Genomic DNA, 23,071 nt, shown 5'->3' on the forward strand with positions numbered 1-23,071 from the left:
AAGAGTGCTTAAAAAAAATATTACTCTCGCTTTTAAATTTGAAAAAAAAATAGAGTGCTATCTTCAGCAAATAAAACTTCCCCAACCAATCTCTGTGCCTGAAAAAAGCCAGTTTATTCTTTGTTTTGGTTGGACCCAAAAGATTATTAAAATCAAGACAGAATTCAGAGAACCTCCTGGTTCCTGTGCTTCCCAGACTAGTTTGGAAGTCTGCTTTGATTAAAGGATTTTGACAATTCTAATTCTACAGCAAGGATGGGTAGATAACCCTCATATCCCAGAAGCCCAAGATCAGGCCATCAGCTTGTTCTGGCAAAATGGTCAAATTTCAATGAGATTTGTGTTTGTTTGTTTAGCGTATTGCCCACTTTTTTCAGCTTAATTAGAATGCTGATAAGCCATCAGTAGGATTGTGTTCTCTTTTGAGCAAATGTAAGCTGAATGTTCTGTACCGAAAACAGATGGATCCACTCAGGAATAAAAAGCCAGGCATAATGGGGGCTACTTCAGTGGCAAAATTAGAATCCCTATTTATACTGATCCTCGACTTAGGACAATCACTGAGCCCAAAATTTCTGTTGCTAAGTGAGACATTCGTTAAGTGAGTTTTGCCTCATTTAATGATTCTTTCCCCATAGTTGTTAAGTGAATCACTGCAGTTAAGTGAAACATACGGCTGTTAAGCAAATCTGGCTTCCCCCATTGACTTTGCTGGTTAGAAGCCGGTTGAGAAGCTTGCAAATGGTGATCATATGACCCTGGGACAGTGCAATTGTCATAAATACATACTGGTTGCCAACCACCCAAATTTTGATCACATGACCCTGGGCATGCTCCAACTGTCATAAGTGTGGAAAATGGTCATAAGTCACTTTTTTCAGTGACTTTGAATGGTCACTATACAAAAGGTTGCAAGCCAAAAACTGATATCTTGGTACATTCACTGTTTAACAGCTGAGCCATCGCATTTTATATCTATGAAAGCTTTTGGACTTTGTTACTACTAGCATCAATAGCTCTCTGAAAAGGTTTCTGCTATGTTATTTGGACCACAAGGTGTTTTGGGAACAGAAACTTTTTCTGAAATGAATGATATATCTCTAATAACATCTTGCTGATGTTTTTAACATTTAATGTGAAAATATGGCTCAACGTTGTGTTGATTGTATTACAGTAGAAGAACCCACCCTTATTCTTTTTACAAAAAAATCTGATGCTGCAAACATACCTAATACCCCACCCTCTTCCTATTATCCTTGCAACATGAGGTGGGTTGAGCGGAGAGAGAGGGACTGGTCCAAGGTCACCCAGCTGGCTTATTTTTTATAATCTTTGTAATTTATTAATAGTTATTTTGTATGTTTGCAGTGAGGGATGCAAGAAATCTAATCCCTATGGATCCCAATGGACTCTCAGACCCCTATGTTAAACTGAAACTTATTCCAGATCCTAAGAACGAAAGTAAACAGAAAACGAAAACTATCCGCTCGACGCTCAATCCACACTGGAACGAGTCCTTCGCATTGTAAGCGGCATGCAAATACTTTGCTTAATCATATTTCAATGACGTTTTTCTGTAGAATGCCTAAATATGTTAAATTGCTTTTCTGTTCATAGTAAATTAAAGCCCACAGACAAAGACAGAAGGTTATCAGTGGAAGTCTGGGACTGGGATCGAACCACTAGGAATGATTTTATGGGATCTCTCTCTTTTGGGGTGTCAGAATTGAAGAAGTCGCCAGCTTGTGGATGGTAAGACATCTTTGTAACCCCAGAGTCTTTCACCGATCCATCATTAATGTATGAACCATATATTATATTCAGTTGATGAAATGCTTTCTCACTGTGTCAATTAGATAGTTACAGAATGTGTAATTATTAGGTTATAGGAGTTGGAAAGCAGAAAAAGTTGCTGAGTTTTCAAATAAAACATACTTCAGTCAGTAACTTGCTTTGATGTAGAAACAGCATTTTTTTTTCAGTTGGTTCCCCAAAGGATGGAAGAATCCAAGGCAATAATGCAACCCCTCTCCCTGGTTTCTCCGGAAGGGATGAAAATCCCTTCAAATTAACTGCCTACTTAGCATCCTGCATGCTAATTTTTTACTGTAGGCAAATGCTTCACCCTTTAAAATTATTTACCATCATTTATGAAGGAGAGCCTGTTTGGCCTCAGTAAATAGAAAAGAGTAGAGTACAACGGAACGGAACAGAACAGAACAGAATTCTTTATTGGCCAAGTATGATTGGACACACAAGGAAGTTGTCTTTGGTGCATATGCTCTCAGTGTACATAAGAAAAATAAAATAGAATACATTCATCAAGAATCATAAGATACAAAGTGATAGTCCTAGATTACTAATAAGCAATCAAATTATACTAGGAAACAAATAAAACAATCTAAATCTTAAAGATACAAGCAACATGCTTATAGTCATAAGTGGAAAGAGATAGGTACTAGGAAAGAGATAGGTACTGGGAAGGATGATAAGAATAAAGAAATACAGTCTTAGTAGATAATTTGACATTGTTGTGGGGATTAGTTGTTTAGCAGAGTGATGGCATTCGGGGGAAATGTGTCTAGTTGTTCTGGTGTGCAGTGCCCTGTAGCGTCGTTTTGAGGGTAGAAATTGAAACAATTTATATCCAGGATGTGAGGGGTAGATATTTTCACAACCCTTTTAAATTTAGAATACTAGGAGGGTGCACACAACTTCCTATTTCTGGTCTTTTCGTCTGGAAAAAAATGACCTGCATTCAAATAGTAAGAACAAAAAAGCATAAAACAATCTTTTTTTATAAATCTCAAATTGTTTCCCTCATATTGTTCAGGTATAAATTACTTAACCAGGAAGAAGGCGAGTATTATAATGTGCCAATACCAGAAGCTGATGATGAAGGAAATTCAGAAATGAGGCAGAAGTTTGAGGTGAGAACATATTATTGCAGTCAATATAAGGTCATAGGAGTGTTTAGAGCTCAAAAATATAAAGGGGTCTGTTTAGAAGTCCATTCTCGCATCTCGGAAGTTTTTCCTGCAGAAATACTACCTAAAAAACAAACATTTCTACACCTCTGGTCCCATTAGGCTAATACTATTCTTTTCTAGCCAGCAATTTGCCAGGATTCTATTACTTTTAGTATGTTGATAACTCCCATATTCACTGGTGGGTTTTTTATTATTGCATGCATAAATTACACTTAAGTAGAAAGTATGCATGCAGATTTGCAAAAAGATGTGACATGTATCAGGTTCTGCTCATTTATTAATTCAATTGCCCAGGAGAGCCTAAATTTTGCTTTCAGCTGCAGTCTCTGGAACCCAATTAAGTGTATCATGAACATTAAATTTCAATCAATTGGACACTTTTGACTTTAGTTTACTATGGGGTATGTGTACAATGCATGTAAATACCTGGTCATTACACTTGTTTCTGATTTAAATTAATGCTGTTATTAATGTTTAATTAATCTGACTTACTATACCAATTTTAAACTTGTGGCATTTTCATTCTAGCATTGTGTATTTGTGTTTCACACCTCAGAGTTGCTGAGTTATAGGGTCATTTCACTGCACATTTGTACCTGGAATGGAAGCATTGCATGCAAAGACGTGTAAAACTTTTTTCTCTGCAGCCCCCAATCTACTCTGTCTGTTTGCTCCTACAATCAGCATAGCTAGTTGTGCTGATAGGGGTAGTCCTCTACTTATGATCACAATTGGGATCAGAATTTCTGTTGCTGATTAATCATGGTGGCTGTTAAGTGAGTTGCACTTGATTTTATGACCCTCTGCCATGGTTGTTAATCGCTGCAGTTGTTAATTGAATCGCATGATCCATAAGCAGATCCTGCTCCCCCCCCCACTTCGCTTGTCTGAAGCCAGCTGGGAAGGCTGCAAATTGTGATCACACGACCCCTGGTATGCTGCAACTATCATAAACTCATGCCAGTTGCCAAGCCCCTGAATTTTGATCATGGGGATGCTGCAATGTTGTAAGTACTTTTTTCAATGACATTGTAACTTTGAACAGCCATTAAATGAATGGTTGCAAGTTGAGGGCTACCCCCTTTACCTTCTCATTTCACAGAGGGTTCTCCAAAGGTTACAGGAGATGCCCAGAGTTTCCCTCTGTAGCATCCTCCTTTGACCAACAGGCCCTGGGAGAGCACTGACTTCTCTTCCTGCATTCTGGTTTCTGGCTTCTATCTCAAACCAGGTATGTCTGGTAAAGCACCAATGTTTCAAATGAGAAACCATAAGCCAACAGAGAAACCTAAACTGCATAGAAAAGTAAATTCGGGGGTTCCTGAACATGCTGAACCTTTTAAAAAATAAATAAATAACACTTAGCTGCTTGTTGAAATACAATTAATTTGTTTTAGAGGACTTTATATGTAACAATTTTTAGTGCAGATCTCTTCAGGGAAAAATACATAACCCCAACAGGTCAGCTAACTCAAGCACCGTATTTGAAGAGAAATCAATGCAACTCATAGTTATGACCAGCAGTTTGAATTAAAAAATAAAGTGTGCTATTAAATAATAATGCTGAAAACCATGTTTCCTAAGTTACAAAAAAAAAATCTCTATTCCAAGTTGGAAAAAATATACAAATTGCACAATAGGGTCTCCTGAACTCCTAATATTGAATGAATATATGCTTAATGACTGCTTATTTTAAAGTTTAAACACACTATTACTTGGGAATATTGTCAACCCTAGAGGAATTTAACACTGGTTGACATAATTACTGAAATTTGCAATTGAAGCTGGTCATTTTAGGGGGACAAGTGTAACTATACTTTTTAAACATGATTCATGTCTGGATATGAGAGGGGGGGGGATCCTTTTAGGCCTATTTCAAATGTAGATAGATGCAGTGTGATTCACCTAAACTTACCATAAATGCAAAAAGAAAACAGGAAAGATAAATGTCCCAAAGGTGCTTTTTCAAGAGGCAACTGGACTTTCTGGTTTTTCTTTTAAGACACTTTGCTTCTTGCATGAGAAGCAAAACGTCTTCAAAGAAAAACCAGGAAGTCCAGTTGCCTCTTGAATAAGCACCTTTGGGACAACCATGATCTGGATGACTGAGAATCTCCATTTACTCCAGAAAAGATAAATGTTAATAACAAGACACAGAAGCAGCACTTCTACGTTCACACGACCTACAGTTAAAGAAAGCTACTTTTATTTAGAAAATGTTGCATACTTATTTTACTGGTATATGCTTAATTTTTATGCTGCCCTTTGGCTTGTAGTGGACAATCATGGCAGCTTTTTCAACTGGTACTTAATAGCTTGGTTTTGTATTAAGTAATAAATCAAGGAATGCAAGAAGATGGAACCACTAGCAGATTTCTCTAGAGACAGATTATTCTCTATATTGTTCTCCAAAAAATATTATTTCTCCACACTGTATGGCATCGTGAACTTTCTGGAAGCTCACCATCCCTTGGCAATTAATAAAGATAAGAGAATTTGATTAATAGTCTGCAATTTTAAGTTACTCTGGAATAGCAACTGGAATAGTATGTTTGCTGCCCCTCCTCTGGGCATGGGGTCACCAAACCAAAGCTCGCTGCAAGTGCTGTTTTTTTTCTTTTAGGTTTTTCTCCTTTTAGCCAATTGATACATAAGGCTCATTTTTCTCTTTTGATTATATTATTTCTGGATTCAGAGGGTGAAGCCCTCCTGCCCCCTACTCCCCTCTCTGAGAGAGGCTAGGGTGCATTTTCCTTGAGCTGAAAATATCAGCCTAATACTTTCGTGTATCTAATGAACATGGTAGAGAGACTGTATACAGACCATGGCATACAGGTAGTCCTCAACATTGGACCACAATTGGGATCAGAATTTCCATTGCTAAGCAAAGCAGTTGTTCTGGTCATTTGTTTGCCCTTAAGAAAAGCAAACCGTATGAACACATTGCTATGTTGGATATAAAATAATAGTTCCCCCGAATATTTTCTAACTAGCAGGGATGAACCTGTGAGCAAGTAGCACAAATATGAAGCTTGAACTTTTCCTGCTTATAAAAATTACATTTCTGTAAAATGGTAAAAATGTTGCTCAGTTCATACACATTTTCTCCCAATTGGACCTTGCAAGTTCAACTTTAGACAGGAGTGTTAATTGGCTGCTCCTTTCGGGAATTTGTTGGAAAATACATCTCTGCTTTGCCATTCACAGAAGCACTGAGCAGTTCCTAAATTACAGTCTTGAATAAAATTAATGCAGTTTTAAGAACAGGTTAATGTCATGGCATAATAAGCGTTATGAGAGGGATGAGCAAACATCTGTGCCAGAGGACATAAAATGTTGGCTAATGAAAGTAAGGATGATCACTCAGCTGGGTAGCTGTGTGCTACGGTGATTGTGAGAAATACAAATGAGTGCGCATGCACGCACATAGCATAATGCTATCCAACTGCACGGAAAACAGATAATTGTTTCTAAGGACAGTTTCATTGTATAATGCTATACTGCAATTATCCTGCAATTCCTCTTTTTACCGTTTTATTTCTGCCTTTCGCTTAAAGATTTGCAAATTATTCTTGCACATACTGTAAGGTTCATTAAATTTATTGGAAATAAAGCAGTTTTTCTCCCTTTTCCCCTTATTGTTATTTAGAGACGAGGGAAGGCCAGTTTGGTGCCTATAATTCTCCCCTCTCCTTAACTTTTAGATGAAGTTGGGAGAGGACATACATTAGTTTAAAATAAAGTAACATCAGTATCAATATGCTATTGATACCCAACTTTACATTGCTATCCCAAACTAGGCTGAAGATGATATTAATGTCTTGTCCTGACATCTGGAGGTTATTAAAATGGGAAGGCCTTCATTCTTCAAGTTTTTCACTTTGGATTGTTTGAGGATCTCAGGAACTCCATCCAAACATTATTATCTTGGCCTTCCTCTTCCTCTCAGTGCACTTTTCCTTCACGTATTTGTCTAATTTGATCCTTGTTCATTTTCTCTCTATATATAAAACTAAATTACTAAAGTCCATCTTTTGTACACATCACCCTTCTCTATTTACTATACATTCCTCCATCACATATGAATTCTTGACTCCCTCTCTGTGCTACCACATACTCTTTTTCAATAACTCATTCCCACTTTATTCAAATTATTTTTAGTTTTCTCCAGAAACATCCAGCACTCCCTTCCAGATAACAACGTGGGGAGAAGCAAGCTCTTATTCACAGTTATTCTTTCTTTCAGTAAACTTTTTCATACTCATATCAGGCCCCAGGCTACCTACAATCTTTTTCCTAGCGTTTTCCCATCATAAAATTTCTTTGTCCCCAGTCTCCTCTTTAACATCTTTAAGCTTCCTGCTAAACATTCAATTTCATCCGCTAGCGCTATGTTTTGCCGTTTGTGTACAACTTCAAATCATCTTCTCCATTCATTGTCAAAAGCAAATATGTTGGTCGTTGGTATATAAAATTTTAGTTGCATATTTCACGACAGCATGCTATCCATCCAGCATACACTCCAAGTGAAATTCACAGCCAAAATACAGCATAAATTGTTCACTATGTCTCCAACCAAATGTCACTACAAATGCTTCTTATATATTTATGTAAATATACGACAAAGGGATGTTGATTTCAGCCTGTAAAGTGTGTGTGTGTGTGGAGAATGCCTGGACTGCTCCCTGCAGTTTTCTTGGCAACATTTTAAAGAAATAACTTGCAGTACTTTCAACTGGACTGGAAATGTTCTTGTTGGCCAAATAAATCTCTGGCGCTATAAATTTGTTACTAGCAGTGGCTCTGCTAAAAGGTAAGTCCAAAATAAGCTATTTCATGACCTGCTCAAAGCAGTCTTGGATCATAAGCTCTAGGAAAGCTGGATCAAATATTACTTTGGGTGAGGGGTAATCCCATTTCAAAGCCTGTGCAGCTTAATTTCTTTGTTATTTTTTTTTAAAGAGAGTAGTTTTCTTTTTCATACAGTTCTTAACAGAGACATGCTAGGGCATGTTCTTTTTCTCTGACATTAATAAAGCATTTAATTTAATAGGTACCTAATTCTTTTTTCCTGCAAAGTGCAGTACACCTATTATTAAAGTAATCTATTGCTTTGTTTATTGCCAGTGGATTTATTCAGAGTAAAGTTTGCAATTATTATAATGGGTATCATTGAAATCCGCTGCTTTTTATTGCCTGTAGAATTTTTACAAGGTGCAGAGATCCTTATTTTTTGCACAATCGTAATTTTTCCACAATTGGAGAATAAATTTCAACTATAAAGGAGAATGCACACTGTGTTTCTGTTACTCTCAGCTGACAAGGACTATTTGCTATTGTGTTCTCTTGATAGTACATTTCCTTTTTTTTAAACCACATGAGGGCAGTAGCACATTACTATAACACAGCAAATATCATTGGTAAACTATTCCTTTAAGAAGAAATACATCAATAAATGATGCATAATATCTAATCACAACAAATTATTCATAAAATGAACAGATTCATCTTTTAGCTAATGGTAAGTATCTATCTAGAACATCTGGCCTTAACATTTAAGTAATTATGATATACCAATATGTAGCGTGTAAATTTATATCTTGCAAATAAACTCCATATATGCTCCAGCCATGATCTTCTCTTCCCATTCTTTCATAAAGCAAAGAAGTATTCTGGAATCAGTAATTTATTCTGATTGAACATTTCATTAATTAAACATGTATCTCTCCTCCAATTTAACCTCCACACAGGTTAAATACAAAGTCTTCTTTGAGCTTTTGAATTCTTATGGAAATATAGAACAACAGGAACTTTTTCTTTATTTCACTCTTGGTTATTTCACCCAGACCCTATTCATTTTGCTCATAACATTCCTGCTTGGTTAGTGTCATCTAACCCTTTAACCCAGTGGTTCCCAAACTTGGCAACTTTAAGACTTGTGGACTTCAACTCCCAGAATTCTCCAGCCAGCTCTGGGAGTTGAAGTCCACAAGTCTTAAAGTTGCCAAGTTTGGGAACCACTGCTTTAACCATTACCTCATGATATCCCTGTTACAACCCCCTTTTTTTTCTTCCTCAAAGCAGTCGTATTTCAGAGACCTGTTCTGTTCCAAAATTGTCCTCTAGCTTGTCTCACACACTCATCAGGACTGAAGACATCTTGCCAACTTAGCAAACTACACTCGATATGGGTAGTATGTAGAATTTCAGGCAGGGGTAAACAGTTAGGAGGAGAATAACAGGAAGCAAAAATAAAGATGAAGTGGGATATTTCAATCATATATATACTGCTCCCTCCCATATTTGGGCGTACCAGGTGCTTTGACATAACACTTAATTATTTCCTTGGCTCAGCTGATAAAGAGAGGAGAGCTTGTGACTTAGAGGCTAATACAACTGCCTAACATGTAAAAACAGCCCAGGTTTGAATCCCAGTAAGGTTATGGCTAGCTAATGAGAGCTAAATAGCTTGAAATAGATCTATACTAGTCTCCCTTTATTTATTTATCAGCACAAATGCAACACACACACACACACATATTTGTTTTTGTTTTTCAAATATAAACATTTCATCTTTCCTTAAACAGTGTGTCATCTGGATACAAACATCTGTGCAATAGCTTTCAGCATTTACAACATCATTCATATTAATATTAATTCTCTAAACTTAAAATTGTAGTATATTAAACAATTAAACATTATTAACCTATTCATTTTCCTCTTAACATATCTTCTAATAAAAATACAATAATAACATTAAGCATAATTATCTTCCTCATCATAATACTAAGTTACATCTTGTTTATACCTCTATCTTAAAATCTTTTCTACTTTAGGACCTGGCTACCTGAGAGACCGCCTCCTGTCATTTACCTCCCAGAGACCTATAAGATCACACAGACTAGGCCTCCTCCGGATTCCATCTGCCGGTCAATGTCGGCTGGCGATTCCCCGGGGGAGGGCCTTCTCTGTAGCTGCTCCAGCCCTATGGAGCGATCTTCCCGTGGAGATCCAGACCCTTACTACTCTTCCGGCCTTCCGCAAAGTGATTAAGACCTGGCTGTTCCGGCAGACCTGGGGCTGTTGATTTATCCAGCCCCATTCTAAGCTATATGAATGTTGTGAAATTTTAATGTCTGTTTTTTTTAAATTTTTTATATGTTCCCCCTTCCTGCTTTATCTGTAAGCCGCCCTGAGTCTCTCGAGAGTGGGCGGCATACAAATCCTAATAAACCGTAAACCGTAAACTTTTTCAATCATCTTCTTTTATTTCCAATTATCCTTTTTTCTCTAACTATTGATAAAATACTTCATTCTTAACTCTTCACACTTTACCCCAAATCTTTTCATTCGATTCCTTTGTTGGGGTACTCAATTGAATCTGCAAATCCTTAACAAACATATTCCCAAACATTTATCAGTTGTGCCACCATATATAATTTTTATCATGAGTAAAAACACTGATATTAAATGTTTACACAATGCCAATTCAAATTTCTTGTCATTTGTAGAGAAAGTGAATTAAGACTTAAAGATGCTGTGTTCAGTCAGCTTGTACATCAACATCAGAACTTGAACTGATAATTTCATTTGGCTTAAAGTATTAAAAATCTGATTACTTGCCTTTTAAAAGGTCTTTGCTCTTGGGAACTGCAATGTAGATGATTCTGCTAAAATTAAAAGCAGGCTCTTTTTTTTTTCAGCTCATGCAAGGAAATTTGTGCTATTAGGCATTGCTTTGTACTTCTTTGCTTCTTTGCCATGATGATTATATCTATTTTTTTATTAAGAACAAAGTAATAATTTACAAAGAACTGTTGCTTCTATGGATTTAGGTCGCTAAATTTGCTTGACTCACTTAAGAGAATTTTCTGAAATCAACTGCAGAAAAAAGCTGTTTATCCTTCTGGCCACTAGATGTCGCTGAAGTGAATGAAAACAGTGCAGTAAATGTGTTCCTTAGAAAATACAGGTTCATTTGTTCAGTGTGTAAAAAGCATTAACCAGATTCTAGCTTTCTACATACCGGGCAAATGAAATCAAGCTAGTGAGCTCCATAGAGATATAAAACAAGTTGCTATGACAACCAGCCTATGGTGCTTTCTCAGATCAGATAGTAGTCTCACTGCTACTGGCAATTTGTTGTAATGACTCACAATCTTAATTTTTTATATAGGTCTCATAGTCCCTCTTGCTTTCTTGTACCACGTCCTTCTCCTCTTCTTCCACCCTCCTCCTCCTTTATAACAATTGTTTTGATGTGATGTCCCATTGGCAGATTATGGTTATCACTCTTGGGAAATCCCATTAAACTGTAGCTCAAATTATAGAAGACAAGATAGCAATCATTGTTGGAACTGAGAAAAAAGTTGGTGTATATGTGTTGCATGTCTATAGTCTCTCTTTCTCACTCTCTTTCTCTCTCACACACACACACACATCCATCCATCCATCCATCCATCCATCCATCCATCCATCCATCCATCCATCTATCTATCTATCTATCTATCTTATGTATCTGCCTGGTTGTCTAAATTAATATAAGCAATAATTTATTAAGTAATGCTGATTGGTTCTCCAGGTTAGTAATTTACTTGAATGCAAAAGGTAATGTTTGCTTTCCGATAAAATTAAGAGATGTAAGAAGTGGGGCTGTATGCAGCTCGTCCTTTTCAGCTTTTCGAAAACTCTTTAAATGTAGCTTGGAGCTATAGTTTCTGCCCCATTGTTAGTATGTTTTAAGAGATTTCAGGAAGCAAAATTTCCACCCAGAATTGAACCATTTTATTTTTCATCTCGGCCCCACTTTGCAGCTTTAATATGCCATGCAAAGTCTGGAACAGCCCTTGATAGTCCAGCCATAAATTATGAGCCTTTGGCTGGACTGGGAAGTTTGCACAACTTGTTTCCCCACCCAGTTAAACATATTGTATGTGTTGGATCTAAAAGTTAGACTACATCGTGCCAGATGACATTTGGCCTCAGTGATAATGTTTATATAATTAGGAACTATGATTAGGTTATAATCTGATATATGGGGGTCCATGAGATAGAATAAACATGCTTTTTATTGCCATGTGAAGGACTTACTTCTAGGAATAACCTGATTTTGATGGGAAGAAAATGCACTTAAGTAGGAGAGATATTATGATAATACAGTCCAAGTCTAGAGAGTGCTAGGTAAGCAAATTGCTGGGAAGGATGATATGGAATGAAGTTCCCCCTGAAATTTGAATGGCTTCCATCCTTACTTAAGAGCCTTAAAGAACTGGCTTTTCGCCCAGGTCTTTGGCAAGGATGACATTAGATTTTGACAATTAGTGTATTTCATTTGTTAATCTCACCTATTTATGATGCAGTGGAATTTGTGGTTATACATAGTATGCATGCACCATTAAGATGATAATTTCCCATCAGTTTTAAGTTAAGGGATACATGGAAGAGATTTACACAAGGTTTCCAAGTTGAGAAACCGCCATGATGAAGTGGGCTCTCTAGTTATAGAGCCGTGGTGGCACAGTGGTTACTCTGTCAACGGCCAAGGGTTCAATCCTCACCAGGCTCAAGATTGACTCAGCCTTCCATCCTTCCAAATGAGGATCCAGATTGTTGAGGCAAAATACTGACTCTATAAACTGCTTAGAGAGGGCTATAAAGCACTGTGAAGCGGTATATAAGTCTAAGTGCTATTGCTATATAGGTAGAAGTGAGTTTGAGTGTGTTTCTCATAGCCATTTTGTTTATATCTTAGAGTTTAAAAATGTATAAAGTGTGTTTTGCCTGTGGTTACAGGGTAAAAGAAAGGTCCAAGATAAGGTGCGTCCAAACCAAAGAAAGTAAGATTACATGCATGTCTTGGGTTTTTTTTCCTTCTCTCATTAGAACTAATTTTAAAAAAAACAAATAAACTAGGTTTGAGTTTGCAGTAAAAGATTTTGTGTGTGGACTTTTGTTTGTTTGTATGTACTAAGAATATTAATTCCTATTGTAAATCATGCAAAATGGGCCCTAATCATATTACAGGAGAAATGCATGTAGCTGTCTCCAGGAGCGTTTGATACTTGACGCTTGTACTAATGTAGAAAACCAATGCTAACAAAACCATCTGATGAAAATTCATCAACAAAGCATGTGGCCTGAAAAGGGGCACAGATGAACTTCAGCCCCTTCCATATTTTACAGAAGACTAGAAGGAAAATAGCAGTGGTAATAGAGGTCCTACTCAGCTCTCACTTTGGCTGTGAGAATTGGCACAAGGATTTTATACGATGTGTTGGTCTACAAGTGTATACAGAATCTGCTTATTTTGGGGGGGAAAAAACCTATATAAGAAGCCAAAGAGCAGAGGCACCTTTGTTAAACATCGTTTTGACTGTATTAAACATATATTTTAAATTTTTTAATAAGGATTGTTTTTATATGCTTACTATTTTATTAATGGAAGCACACTGCCCAAAGTCACTTTTTAAGAGCTTGTACAGCCATATAAATTAGAGATTATGCACACTTATCTCATTAATATCTAAAATTTCTCCCCTCACTAAGACAAATGCAAATGACCTTCATGGGCTCAAGAACTATCTAGCATGTGTTGCACACTGCACGGTGAAATTTGGCTTGTAATAGAGTGTGACAAAGTATTACGATTCCATGTTTGAAAGGTCCCTGGGTTCTTTACAACTAATACTATGAGAGAAATACTTTTAAAAGACTTTTTTTAATGAAGATCTATGTTAGAATGTTTAGCTATTACTATATTGGTCTTAACTGGTCTGCTTTCTTCTTCAACTTGCCAAGAAAGATTAGAAATTAAACTTTATTTCTATGTTGTTTGGTCACAATTAATAGTGTTTAAACTGAATGGTCATTTTTCCTCAGAATTGGATTCTGTTGCTGCCTAACTATTTGCTGCCTATTTAAATTCTTCTTTTTCTGCTTCCTGATTCTCTTCTACCTTTATGCATGCCTTCACTAAATATGCAGCATGTTAATTCTTTTGAAATGCAGTCAAAATTTTCAGAACTCATTCCTTTCCCCCCCTGTTAAGGGAAAATGTCTTCCTGAGAACGTGAGCCATCTGTCCTTGTTAGAAACCACGACTGAAGGACACATGTCTTATTTTAGATTCCTATAATTGTAGAACAGTGAGCAGTTTATTGGTGCCCATTGTCTGAAATAAGTGCTTTTGAAACCAACGGTCGGGGTCGTGGCAGGTGGAGGGAATCACCCAACAAATAAGCATAATATAATTACCAAGTGTTTGCATGGTGCTTTGTGGAGATAGTGTAAAATTGTTCCAGGAAATTAGTTTGTGACTTTCGAACAGTAATTTAATTAAAACTATAAATCTTTTAAGACTGGGAAAATATCCACTACATACTACAATACAATAATTAACAATATTTTGTTTCCTAAAAATGAGAGCATGTTAATGTATTTTGTGTATTGAGTAATATTTCAAATCCCTGTACTTGCCTTCAATATGTCAATAATTCATTGGATTATGATGTTCTGAGCTCATTTTTTTAACAACAAACAATAGCTGATTATGTGGCTTAGATTAAGATGTGTATCATTTTGTTGGCAGTCTCCCTATACCCTCACAGTATAGAATATAATGGGGGCAAACATAGCACTGAAATGATTGTACAGCATGTGCACCTATGTGTGACGGGAAAGGAAGGGGAGAAGGGGAAGGGAGGGGAGGGATAGAGAAAGAAAGATATATGAATCATTTTATAAATAGATTTTTTCAGTCATTTTTTTAAAAATCCCATGCAGATAAAAATAGTGAAATAAAATAGAAGAAGTTTGCAATTAAATTTTAAGGTAGAAATTTTCTTAGAGGTGAACTTCGCAGACATTCATGAATGGACACAACATGAACTGAAAAACATTTTATATAAAGATTTGCTATTTTAGTTATTCCAGTTTATGCTTCTGCAAGCCATAAAAACCTTATCAAAAGGCTTTGAATGCAATGTTCTTACACTGAAATCAGCATTTGATTAGATATAAATTATGATGCTTGAAAATTGGAAATCATTTATTCAATATGCTATCTATTCAGTTAAAGTTTTTTACAAAAGCATCACAAACTGGTAAAAACGATGCTTGTAAGAAGTGTGAATTTCAACTAAATCATTAAAATGTTTTGTATGTTACTACATTCAAGCTGTCATCCTACTCTGAGAATAAAATATTTTAAACTGAATGGGACTCTTACATCTGAACAGGTGGCAATACACAGGGTAACCGCGGCATTTTATTTTGAACACTGTTCATGATTGAAAATGGGGGGGAGGCAATTGATTTTGAAATTTTAGCATGAAAGTAATGACTTACATTCTTTGGACTTTGCTTTGTTAAGCCGTTCCCCCCCCACCAAAAAAAGGTGTTGCTTCTACTTCTGTACTACTTTATATCGTTTTAACTATATCCATAATTGAAATATTTGAATGGGCAGTTGAATTTGTGTTTGTTCTCTATCTACTATGAAGTATCTTCTGAAAGTAGAAACCTTCAAACTTATCCTGATCTTTTAACATTTCTAAAACCAAACTGTAGGTCTGACAGCATTTTCTTTGTTTGTTTAGAAAGCCAGGCTTGGCCCATCAGCTAACAAAGTTATATCTCCAGTTGAAGACCGGTCTTATAATTTACCATCCAATAATCTTGATCAGGTTAAACTAACAGACTTCAACTTTATAATGGTGCTTGGAAAAGGGAGCTTTGGGAAGGTAAGAAGTATTGATAATTTGCAAGGTTACTAATACCATTTCTAAAATATATACACAAATAACAAGAATGAAATATGGAAAGGACATAATGCTTCTGGGTCTTGAAAAGTGGGGAGGGGACTAAACTGGCACCCAAATCCAGACACTCTATTTCTTGAAACACTCCCAAAGTTATGGTGCATATGCTCCTTGCGCAGAGTAATGCAGAATAAGCTCAATCAAAGGTTAGGAATAATGAAACGTTTTTTTCATGCCATTCCTGTGTCTATAATTTCAGGTTTGAAATTAAAGATTAACAACATATTTATAATTTAAATGCAGTGACATATTTATATCTTTAAAACACACTTTGAAAGTTTTGAATGTAGGCTTGACAGAAATATCTTAAGCAGGAGTTCTTCTTCAGGTGTAAAGAATCTCCCCAGACTTCCAGGGTGTCAAGATTTCCTGGGGGGGGGGGATGCTAGCTTCTTATAGAGCAGGGGTGTCAAACTGGTGGCTTGCAGGCTGAATGCATCACGTGCAGGCCATGCCTGCCCCAGTTCCACGAAGGGTAAAAAATGTCACCAAACATCACGTGACAGCAACGTGACACGGTGAGTTTGACACCCATGTTATGGAGCCGTGATGGTGAACCTATGGCATGCATGTCACAGTTGGCACTCAGACCCCTCTCTGCGGGTACGTGAGCTGTCGCCCCAGCTTAGCTCCACCATGCATGTGAGGATGGTTAAAAAAAAACAAACACCTGAGGGTGGGACCTTTACAGAGGGGGACCCCAATTTAAAAGCAGGATGTTTTTCCAAGTGTCAGGACAAGGCAATGGGTTCTTTTGGATCCCAGATAATAAGCCCCCCAGTAAATAAAGTGGTTTTAAGCTTTATTATTATTATTCAAACAGATTGAAAAAGATAACATAAAAAGCCTACATACCGAGCAAGATAATACCCACACCTCTCACAAGCTTCCAGAAGGTCCTTGATAACAACAGCAGTGCTACCCCAAAGCAACAAGAACATCAACTCCAAGGTTTTTATAAAAACATGGCACCATGACTTCATGGCCTTGTTTGACCAGGAGACTGCAAGACCTGACCTTGACTGGCTGGCACATGATTCTGGAATGGGAATCGAAAGTTTGAGGCTTTCACAACAAGAAAAGCCTTGAACCTATATGAAGATTCCTCCCCTGTCTCCTTTATTCAGCAAGCAAGAGGTGGGGGGAGCAGACCAGCTCAGAATGTCCACGGAGAAGATTCTCAATCGTTCAAGTCATGGTTGTCCCAAAGATGCTTTTTCCAAAAGGCAACTGGAGTTTCTTTGAAAACGTTTCGCTTTTCATCCAAGAAGCTTCTTCAGTTCCTCATCCAAGAAGCTCTTTAGATGAGAAGCAAAACATTTTCAAAGAAAAAAAAAACCAAGAAACCAGTTGCCTTTTTGAAAAAAACGGCTTTGGGATGACCAGCTCAGAATGAGGTCTAAACTTCTAGGTTTTTCTTAATGTGAAGAAGAAATGAAAATGTCACTAACTCCGCAAAATAACCACGGTCTTCCTGTATTGCCATCAAAGAGGAGGGACATCCTCATAGTAAGAGTTATTAAGCAGTGGAACTGCTTGCTTCCTGAAGTCATGGGTGAATCTGGACTGAAGGTTTTCAGAAATAGATTGGACAGCTATTGTCTTGAATGGTCTAAAATTACATTAGAAGACCTCTGAAGTACCTTCCAACCCAATGATTCTATGCTTTTATTTTAAATCTGAAAAGGAGAAATGTTAGAGACACAGCTGATCTGTTAATAATCCCTTTAGCTGTTCTGTTAACAAAGCTGCAATCCAATATTTGCCTACGTGCCTACAATCCTACATTTGCTTACATGAGGAATGAGTTTCACTAAATTCAGTGGGATTTAATTCTGAGGAGACATATATAAAATTTGGTGTAAACATAATAAAGATTTAGGGTAAGCATAATAAAACTTGCTATTCAGTATCATGCTTCTGTACAGTTAGAGTAAGGTAAATACTGCTTTGAAAACATTATTTGATTTGGAGAATATATTGTATGTACAGTATTTGCTCAAGAATCTACCGTATAAGCAGCTGGCAAATAGCCTTCCAAGAATATTTTTGTCGTATCTTTAAGCAACCTCACGTTTTAATTGTTAAATTAGAATATGTAAATTAGCAGAATCTAGTCTAGCTGTTAATGAGTTGTCATATTTTGTGCTTTGATGGAGGTGCAAAGAAATGAGTTGTGAAACTTGTTTTCCACAAAAGGAGCTATTTTGTGCGTCTTAATTATAATCCATTTAATAATATGTAATTTTTATTTCAAGAAACAAACAAGAGAGATGATTGACTCTTTTATTCATCCATTTATTTAATCAATTTATATAGTCACCCAATTATGTGTACTTCAGGGCAGGAAGATAAAAACTAAACAATAACAACCATTGATCCTGACCTGAGGGGAGAAAGCTGGGTGTTAAAAGACAGATACGGTTGAGGCTATTCAAATCTCAGGGAAAGTGCTCTTTTGGAGGGCAGATGCAGTGTCAGAAAAGACACATCTCCTTGGTCCAACCAGAAGACACTATTTAAGATATGGGACCCAGACCTTAAACAGCCAAGCATTGAGATCTTTAAGTAGGATCAACACATTGATTATACCTATTGCCATATTGATAAGTGATCTCATCCAGCAGCCTCATGTACAGGACCTGGAGCAGAACTAATCCCTGAGATACATCCCCTCACAGTAGAGACTTAGGGCCAGGGCTCCCTTTCCCATCAACACTATATTAAATTGACCCTGGGAAGAAAGAGCAGAACCATTGTAACATCATGTCATCCCTCCCCAGCCCCTTGAGCTTGTCTAAAAGTATACCATGATCAATGGTATTACTGAGAGATCAAGGAAGGATACACACACACCATTCTGAACCAGTTGCAGGTCATCCAAAAGTGCAATCAATGCCCCCTTAGTGCTACAACCTGTTCTACTAGATTGAAGTGGTCCATACAATCCACTTTATCCAGAGTTCTCTGAAGCTTCAGGGTGACCACCTTCTCAACCACCTTCTCCAGAAAGAGAAAGTTGGAGATAGATTAAAAAATACCCATCACTGTATGGTCTAGCAATGACTCCTTAACTGAAGGCAGAACTACCTCTCTCTCACTACTAGTTGGACACACGTGCAGATCATTTCCTAGGAGGCTTTGACGAGTTAGGATTCTAACATGCAGGTGTGCTGCCCTTAATTTTCTCAGGGCCAACAGGCACAGATCCTTTCCAAATAACCTTGATGGATCCATATCTCACTTAGCTGAATCTGAACAGCTATAAACCAACCCAGAATGAATCCAATAAACTTTTTCTGCAAATGCCTCAAATAGTCCTCATAGAAATCCTTCAAAGGTATTCTAATCAATGCTTTCCTAGGAGAACCACTGACAGCAATCCACCAACACAATAAGAGTGGAGAAATAGTTGTGTTTTGCTGCTTTTATTGTCACTGTGTAATCCTTATCAGAGGCTTTTAGACCAGTGTTCCATCAGTGTTGTCTTTTGTCTCCAATAACATACTAAGAATTTCTTCTGCTATTTCATCTTCCAAAAATGTATCTAAAAACTAGGTTGGTGATTAGGATCCACATGCAGAAAGAGATCAACTTTAGGCCATTATTCACCCTTTTATGAATTTCTGGAATAGTAGTTAGTCTGGAATAGTAGTTTTTATGTACAAAATGGGAGAGCTATACTGAATACAGCTCTCTACAGTTGCAATGTATGGCTGTGAAAGTTGGACCATAAGAAAGGCGGAGCACCAAAGAATTGAGGACTTTGAACTCTGGTTCAAAGAAAGGACTCACTGGAGAGAACCTAATGCTGGGAACGACTGAGGGCAAGAGAAGAAGGGGACAACAGAGAATGGGGTGGCTGGATGGAGTCACTGAAGCAGTAGGCATGAGCTTAAATGGACTCCAGAGGATGGTAGAGGACAGGAAGGCCTGGAGGAACGTTGTCCATTGGGTCGTGATAGGTCGGACACGACTTCACAACTAATAACAAAAACAACACATTGAAAAAACAAAACAGATTTCTTAAACTGCAGGTTAATGAATGTATGTAGGGAACTGAATTACTAGAAAAACTTTTCCATCCACAACTGAATAGAAATTACTGGTGGTCTGTAGTCAGCAAAATATTCACCACCTCTTTATATTTGCTCAGGTGATGCTCGCAGAACGAAAGGGAACAGAAGAACTGTATGCTGTCAAAATATTGAAAAAAGACGTGGTGATTCAAGATGATGATGTAGAATGTACCATGGTTGAAAAGCGAGTTCTAGCTTTGATGGACAAACCTCCTTTCTTAACGCAGCTTCACTCTTGCTTCCAGACTGTGGTACGTCTTCCTTGTGCTGTGATTTCTAACACTTACAGTGTTTGCTGTACTGACGTCACAGAGCTTTTGAACTGTGTCAGTGAAAAATGGGGTGGGGTATTAGGGTGATAGATAATATACAGTAGTTCTGTCAGCTGATCGATTTATATATCATAAGAAAGAAATGGAAAACCATCAGTTGGTTAGCATTTCTTTTGAATATCTGCCAGTAGATAGATGATGGATGGATGGATGGATGGATGGATGGATGGATGGATGGATGGATGGATGGATGGGGTTGACATTCCTTGTATTTTATTTTATTTGTTGTATTTTATTTGTCATGGAATTGTGCAGCAGATGTCCAGATGGAGTTGGAGACACCAACACAAACTTGTAGTCTTTGATATATATAAATATATTTAACATTCAAATTTACAGCAGTCTTTGTCATCATCCAGAAAGAAACAACACAAGGTAGTCAGGAACATCATGAGGTAAATTAAACAGTATGTAGAGCACAAGAAAGAAAAAAAAGGAGGGGAAAAGGAAAACTCCCCCTTTATACTTACAACAACCAATCATAGCGTAGATCAGTGGTAGTCAACCTGGTCCCTACCACCCACTAGTGGGCGTTCCAGCTTTAATGGTGGACAGTGGGGTTTTTGCTGTAACTCTGCTTTATAAATTTTATAAAGTAAAGTCACTTCCCTACTTTATAAATCACCATTACTGTGGAACCGGTGGGCGGTCAGAACATTTTACTACTAACAGAGATACAAAAGTGGGTGGTAAGTATAAAAAGGTTGACTACCCCGGCGTAGATTTTTGCCTCATACATGAATCAGCACTCTCTAAGTAATCAACTACAACTGTATGTACTGGCCTATTATACACTTTTCCGCTCCAGCTACTAAATTCAATATCCTAACATTTTATTATATTATTTAATTTTGCTGTGTACAATGGAATGTAAGAGAATCTGTCTTGGGGGATTGAGAATGGGAAGGAGGAGTTGCACAGCTTAACACCTGCTCTCATCCTGATAAAAGTCATTCTTGAAACCTACTTTTTGCATTTCTTAATAGTGAAAAGAGAATAGCAGCTTAACAGAGGGAACAACAAAGAATACATATGACTTGTATTCATGATATTTAAGTTGGTCATAGGTTCTTTAAATGAAGATGCTGGAATCGCATCCTAGCAAGCAAGATTCTTCTAATGTGAATTGTTTCCATTGTTAACCAGTACAATGTATCTAAAGAAAGAAGTGGGACATTCAGAATTAAGCCATTTGACTTATTTATATTTTAAAAACTAGGCTGGGGGAATCCATCTCATCTTACTGATGTAGTTAATAATAACAATTATTGCTATAAAAAGAAAGATCAAATATGCATCTGAATACAGAACATAACTTTAAAGTTGATCTAATTAGACTAATAAACAATTGCTTTTAATATCTGATAATTCGTGTGACTGTGTCCTAATTGTGCAGATGCACTTAAGACTCTTTCCCCAATTTTCTGTATTGACCATTCCTCAGCGGCCGGTCCACTGCCTGACCTATTTCTTGGTTTCATATTGTCTGCTAGGATCGCCTGTACTTTGTCATGGAGTATGTGAATGGTGGTGACCTGATGTATCATATTCAGCAAGTAGGAAAATTCAAGGAGCCCCAAGCAGTGTGAGTCCATTTTCTGTTGATTTTATGAATTTGTCATAAAATATTCTGCTTTAGGAAGATGTATCTTACTCATATTTTCTAGTTTTTTTTGTGTAATTGACACTGCTTCACATGAAAGCTAGCTTCAAAAACTCATCAATATTGCATAGACTTAAAACTACTGGGAATAATTAAATTCCTAATTAGCACGGTCTCTATTAATTTCATACAATTAATCAAGTAATTTTTTTGAAAGGAGCTGCATTTATATTATTGTATTATGTGTGAATCATAGAGGAAATAAGGTGTAGTGTGAATCACAAGCATTTTAGAAACAAGCTGGCACTATTCAGATTGTCTAAAAGCAAACTAATATCATATCATTCCTTGTGTCTAATCACACACGGTCAAATAAAGTATTCTTTAGAACTGGCAAATGCCACCTCTGGCTAGCCCCAGAGTGGGGTAGGAATGGAGATTTTGCAATATCCTTCCTTTGGAGTAGGGTGGGAATGGAGATTTTGCAGTATCCTTCCCCTGCCATTCCCACTAAACCATGCTCACCAAGCCACACCATGCCCACCAAGCCACGCCCACAGAACCGGTAGTAAAAAAAATGAATTTCACCAGTGATCTTGTCCCATAATCCTGTGTAAGCTTCCTTGCTTTTGCCCAGTGAGATAACTCTGGAGGTATGCAAGTTTTCCTTCACATATCGGCAATGTGAACATTTAAATTAGGGGCCTGTTCTCTTGGAAAAGGTTCTGTTTGCAACCTAGAATCCGGGACAATCCGGATTTTATAATAATGCAAGGCTCCTACAACAGCTGTCAGCCTCCAAATTTTACAGTGTGTCAGAATCTATAAGTGGGAACCTGATGGAGAGGAGAAGACCAGTCCATACAACCCTTCTCTATGAATGGCCTGAAGGAACATTTCTGAATGGATGGTTGTAAATTATTCAAATCTTGCATATACAGGTGAAGTTCTTTTGATTAGCAAGAGTCTTTTTTCTCTTTTCAGATTCTATGCAGCAGAAATCTCAGTGGGTCTTTTTTTTCTCCATAAGAAAGGAATTGTTTATCGGTAAGTAGAGCAGCTCTAACAACACAAGTTTGTCACAGGTTGTAAAAAAGAAATGTTTGTGGGCACAAATGGGGGAAGAAAGCACTGAACTGGGAACACATATTTCCCCAAATAACAGAACACATTAAACATGTTTATTTTTATTCACAGTTACTTATTCAATTTGGTGCACTAACATAAGTCTTCAGTGCCATAAGATTTG

At 37.2% G+C, this 23,071-nt stretch overlaps 1 protein-coding gene across 2 annotated transcripts in view; it reads left to right on the plus strand.

The window, feature by feature from the left end:
- The window catches only part of PRKCA (protein kinase C alpha), a 199,571-nt gene that overhangs the window by 155,622 nt on the left and 20,878 nt on the right, over nt 1-23,071 (plus strand). The window contains exons 6-13 of one of the 2 annotated variants that reach the window (XM_087710223.1): nt 1,369-1,525; nt 1,618-1,752; nt 2,834-2,930; nt 12,783-12,806; nt 15,587-15,730; nt 19,965-20,138; nt 21,713-21,804; nt 22,807-22,869. In XM_087710223.1, the coding sequence (XP_087566349.1) occupies nt 1,369-1,525; nt 1,618-1,752; nt 2,834-2,930; nt 12,783-12,806; nt 15,587-15,730; nt 19,965-20,138; nt 21,713-21,804; nt 22,807-22,869 (886 nt within the window). The remainder of the gene's footprint in view (nt 1-1,368; nt 1,526-1,617; nt 1,753-2,833; nt 2,931-12,782; nt 12,807-15,586; nt 15,731-19,964; nt 20,139-21,712; nt 21,805-22,806; nt 22,870-23,071) is intronic. The other variant, XM_087710224.1, reaches the window with a different exon arrangement.

The sequence above is a fragment of the Thamnophis sirtalis genome, unplaced genomic scaffold, assembly GCF_051295495.1.
Source record: "Thamnophis sirtalis isolate CommonGarterSnake01/CBP01778 unplaced genomic scaffold, rThaSir2_p1.2 scaffold_3, whole genome shotgun sequence".
In the NCBI taxonomy this organism is placed as follows: Eukaryota; Metazoa; Chordata; class Lepidosauria; order Squamata; family Natricidae; genus Thamnophis; species Thamnophis sirtalis.